Raw genomic sequence first — 5,000 nt, 5'->3', positions numbered from 1 at the left:
TTCAAGCTGATGATTCTTCCATAACAGCAAATCTGAAGGACGCCTCCAACGTTTTCCTCGATGCCCTCAGAAAGTACCTGGAGGACCGAATGGAGAGCGGCAGGCAGGTGACTCATGACCAATACCAGCGCCTGGAGAGAGCCGAGAAGCTGATGCCATCCCTCATGCAGGCCTTGCAAGGCCTCGCTAATGATCCGCATGTCGTTGAATTCTTGAAGGCGCTTCACCTTGACGCCACAGAGAAGGCAAGACAGCTTGTCCTTTGCTTCTTCGCTTCCATGGAGGCGCTGTTCATGGATCCCAATGCCACTCTGGGGACCATCATGCGCGACGTGGTGCTGGCATACATTCCCTCAGCCCGTCAGGTGTTCGAGGACCGCATCGCGATGGGCCTGCCCGTCTCGCAGGATGACATCGATAAGATGGAACACATGGAGCAGGTGCTTCCCATCATGCTCACCTCGTACATTGAGATAGTGGACGACATGGGTATCTACTAGACCACTTCTCCATACAAACACGGTATCCTTATATTCTTGCCTTTGAGAGCTGTCGATCTTCCTATTTCTATGTATTTCTCATTCATATCTAACATTTCTCTTTTGTTCTAAATTCTTACTCTTCTCATGAAAAAAAAAATGTGTACAGTTTTCTTTCAGAGCAAATATATGCTTCTAGGTAAGCGCTTCAAGAAATAGGGATTGTCCTCTAACAAAGGAAAAGAAATAAACATTAACAAAATTTTGTAGAGATTTCAAATAAATGTTCAAAAGCATCATTCACGATTTTGTTTTTCTTATTATATCGACTTGTCATCAACACTTCCTTGTCAAAGTTGTCTTACTGCAATGCATTTCATTTTCATTTGCCACGATAATGAGGAAAATCCTAAGAGGTTAAGAGTTTAACCTAACCCAGATGTATGCTCCAATGTGACGAAAAAAATAACTATATAAACAGTCAGAGAGAGAGAGAGAGAGAGAGAAAGGGGTGCTTTCACGGCACCACCTCTTGCTACCCAAGGCAAGGAGGAACATCCAGCGGTTCGAACACGAAGCGCAAACAAATAAATCTGGTAAGCAAGCTTCCAAGTAATGTTTACCATCTCAATATAATATTATGTACTTTACAGTATAATTCTTTACATTATGGTTTCACTGTTTTCACATTCAGATGATTTAGAGTTTCTTGATTTATTAGGCGTTGAAACTTTTGTCTGTACATTACCCTTTGATGAATTTAGCAAGCTCAAATTCAGCTACATCAGCAACAATAATGACTCACATACCTTAGCTAGTCTTGACCCAAAACAAAACTTCTTAAATAATTGGTGAACTAAGTCATAGTGTGATAACTAGGCATCTAGCCGATATAGTGTTCGTGAGCGAAACCTTCCTTGACGATAAAGTGCCACCTAACTATGTTCGTGTCCGTGGATATTCACCATGGTTATGGAAGGATCGCTCCACGCACGGTAGAGACGTGGCATTCTGCTACAAGGAATGTGTTAACGCCCAAGTAGTAGAGTCTCCCGTGCCTGTGCCCCAGGAACTGGAAATCTTGGCGTTAAGACTGACTGACAGTAAGAGTAAAGGTTTACTGTGCATCGGGTGCTACCGTCCTCCCTCACAGCGCACAGCACTGCTGGACTACCTCACAGTAAACTTGGACTCAATGATGACCGTCAGCTGATGAGGACCACACAAGAGTGGCCGTCAGACCACTGGAATGAGGATCTCAGGAGGAAAATGCGAGGCGGACAGGTGGGAACAAAGCGATGGTGGGGCATTGTGAATTAGCAACAGGGCAAGACGAGAGGAAACACTATTCCTTCTCTCCAGTGGGAGGATGGTAGTCTGGCCATCACTGCTCAAAGCAAGGCTGACCTCCTGGTCACGTATTTCGCGGGAAAGATGCGTGTACCTGACCCGTATAGAACACCACCGTCACTGCCGCAGATTATTAAAGACAAATTGGAGACAGTGACAACAAGTAAAGTGGAAGTAAAACACTTTATTTCAAAAGTGGACGTAATAAAGGCTATGGGTCCAGACAATATCAGCCCACAGCTCTTACGCCAGTGTGCCGATGAGCTGGCTCGTCCACTTGCCACGCTTTTTAACCACTGTCTCCAGACCAGCACGTGGCCCAAAGCTTGGAAAACAAGCAACGTGGTGCCAGTGCACAAAAAAGGTCCTGTGTCCATCCTGTGTCCCTGCTGCCGGTGCTTAGTAAAGTGTTGGAGTCTGTAGTGGTGAGCAAAATCACGAACCACTTAGACAGGCACCATTTTCTGAGCACCAGGAAGTTTGGCTTTCGTCAAGGGCGGTCAGCGGCAGACTTACACCTGTTGTTGGCCTCCATCCTGAGCGCCGCCCTGGACCAGGAACGAGACACCGTGGTCGTGGCGCTCGACATCGAGGGGGCCTTTGACCATGTATGGAAAGAGGCCCTCATCACCAAACTCCAAGCCGCCAGCAGAGCTGGATCTCTCCTGCCACTCCTCAGTGACTATCTGAGTAACAGACACCTGAGGGTAACTGTCGGTGGCAGGGAGTTTGAGGTGCAGCCCATCACAGCAGGAGTCCCTCAGGGAAGCTGCCCCGGCCCCCTGGTGTGGAACGTGTACATCAATGACTTGCTGCACCTCATCCCCAATGCAAGAGCTTATGCCGATGACGTAACTCTAACGCAGAGCTACAGGAAACAGGAGGAAAATGCCACACAGTCCCAGCTAAGTGACACGCTGAGCCGCATCATCGCCTGGGGCAACATGTGGCAAGTGAAATTTGCTCCCCACAAAACCCAGCTCCTCCATCTCTCCAGAACAAGGGGAGCCCTACGCCTCAACTTTAATGGGGCAGCCTTGACGTCACAAGACGAGGTGGGGATATTGGTGATCACATGCGACCGTGGGTTGATCCTCAAAACCCATATCGAGCGGCTTGCTAGAGAGGCGTCCGGAAAGCTGAATTGTCTTCGGAGAATGTCGTGGCTTCTCGATAGCAAGGGGCTCGAAATCTTGTATAAGGCTTAGATCAGACCTGCTATGGAATACTCAAGCCTTGCGTGGGGAGGAGCGGCCAACAATAACCTTTCTCTACTCAACAAGGTGCAAGATCGAGCAACGAGGCTCATCAGGAGCGGTGACACTGGTCCGGAACCGCACCTGCACACGCTACAACACCGCCGTGACATAGCAGGTCTCATTGTGTTGTTCAAGGTGCAGGAGGACAGAGTGAGTCACCTGCAGCCCTTCAAACAGCCTCGACGCCTGAGTCCGGTCGCCACACGTGCCGTGGTACAGACTCCTGGTGAGCTGATCCAGCGTCGGTACAGGACCTGCCTTGAACAACGCCAGTTCACAAACACTTACGTGAAAATGTGGAATGCAGTGATCGCGTCAGGGATAAACCTTGAAAACACTAATGTGGTGTGGTTCAAGAAAACTGTTAATGCCTGGCTAATGAGCAAGGGGTGACCACTTGTATATTACTTTAAGATATAATTTTTCTATAATATAATATGTTTGATTATTTTTATATGACAGAGGAAGGCTTTTAGTAAGAAACCAATAATATTGATTTCTTTAGCCAATTGTATTAAAATATACCTATGTAATGCAGATGTTAATCACTCTGTATGTTTACTTTGTTTAAATCAAAAGAGAGAGAGAGAGAGAGAGAGAGAGAGAGAGAGAGAGAGAGAGAGAGAGAGAGAGACACTTGTCACCCACTTGCGCACACACACACACACACACACACACACACACACACACACACACACACACACACACACACACAACAAGTAAAAAACAGATGCAAAAACTCTTAGTATCAGCCACCATGACAGTTGTCTTGTTGTGTTTATAAGTTTTCTTTTTGTCTTCTATGCACAATAACGGTAACAAAGGATAAACGCAACTTACAAGTGGCTCACTTTCCAAGAATAACAAGAAAAAACACGTAACATCAATATTCAACGAATTGGCCTCTTTCACCTTGCAATTCAAACTGGAGCTGCGGAATGCAGGCAAAATGAAAAATTGGCAACTCAACAACTCAACACTTATCCTTATACTAACGTAATATATATAGAGCACAGCATCGAGTTACCGACAGAGGTGCGCAGAGGAACATTAATCAATCATGAGGCAACTGGTGAGTATACATTCACTCTTACAAGAGAGTGGTACTATTCACTTCTCAGATGCTGAAAACTTCGTCTACAGTTTCCTTCGATGTCCAAGTGGAAGCAACAGTGTTACAGGTCTTACTTACCATAAACATTTTTCATTCAAAGTGAAGTGATTTACAAGTTAACAACATGAAAAGAAAACACTGGACCTACACGTGATAGTCCCTGTATGGAAGATATCTACCTATTTCCTCCTATCATCCCAATCCAAAATCTTCAAATATTGTCTAATCTTTTTAAAAATGCCGCACAACGTTAGTGGTTCACGGTCCTAGATGACTAAGTTCACAGTCACAGTAATTCATTCTCTCTCTCTCTCTCTCTCTCTCTCTCTCTCTCTCTCTCTCTCTCTCTCTCTCTCTCTCTCTCTCTCTCTCTCTTTCTCTGAAGAAAAAAGACTCCCCATAGAATATACAAAATTTCGGTGACATCTCTAAATTCCCTTCTGTTACAATAAGCCCAAACACCAACCAACCCAACAACACACACACACACACACACACACACACACACACACACACACACACACACGCTAGCTAAAATGTGTGTGTGTGTGTGTGTGTGTGTGTGTGTGTGTGTGTGTGTGTGTGTGTGTGTGTGTGTGTGTGTGTGTGTGTGTGTGTGTGTGTGTGTGTGTGTGTGTGTGTGTGTGTGTGTGTGTGTGTGTGTGTGTGTGTGTGTGTGTGTGTGTGTGTGTTTCACTATTTGATCTGCTGCAGTCTCTGACGAGACAGCCAGACGTTACCTAAGGAACGAGCTCAGAGCTCATGTGGGTGTGTGTGTGTGTGTGTGTGTGTGTGTGT

At 45.9% G+C, this 5,000-nt stretch overlaps 3 protein-coding genes across 5 annotated transcripts in view; 2 read left to right on the top strand and 1 right to left on the bottom strand.

Moving 5' to 3' along the window:
- Positions 1 to 778, top strand: part of LOC123504241 — a 16,040-nt gene extending 15,262 nt beyond the window's left edge. For both annotated transcript variants that reach the window (XM_045254621.1, XM_045254620.1), the window contains exon 2: positions 1 to 778. This exon is cut by the window's left edge and continues 556 nt beyond it. In XM_045254621.1, coding sequence (XP_045110556.1) covers positions 1 to 500 — 500 coding nt within the window. In that variant the 3' untranslated portion in view covers positions 501 to 778.
- LOC123504238 (von Willebrand factor D and EGF domain-containing protein-like) overlaps positions 1 to 5,000 on the bottom strand; it is a 303,382-nt gene that overhangs the window by 138,813 nt on the left and 159,569 nt on the right. The gene's annotated exons all lie outside the window — the stretch shown is intronic.
- LOC123504246 overlaps positions 4,128 to 5,000 on the top strand; it is a 2,524-nt gene continuing 1,651 nt past the window's right edge. Inside the window, exon 1 of the mRNA XM_045254626.1 lies at positions 4,128 to 4,160. The gene's annotated coding sequence lies outside the window, so the exon portion shown is untranslated. The remainder of the gene's footprint in view (positions 4,161 to 5,000) is intronic.

The sequence above is a fragment of the Portunus trituberculatus genome, chromosome 15, assembly GCF_017591435.1.
Source record: "Portunus trituberculatus isolate SZX2019 chromosome 15, ASM1759143v1, whole genome shotgun sequence".
NCBI classification, from domain to species: domain Eukaryota; kingdom Metazoa; phylum Arthropoda; class Malacostraca; order Decapoda; family Portunidae; genus Portunus; species Portunus trituberculatus.
This window is presented reverse-complemented; position numbering and strand designations above follow the sequence as displayed.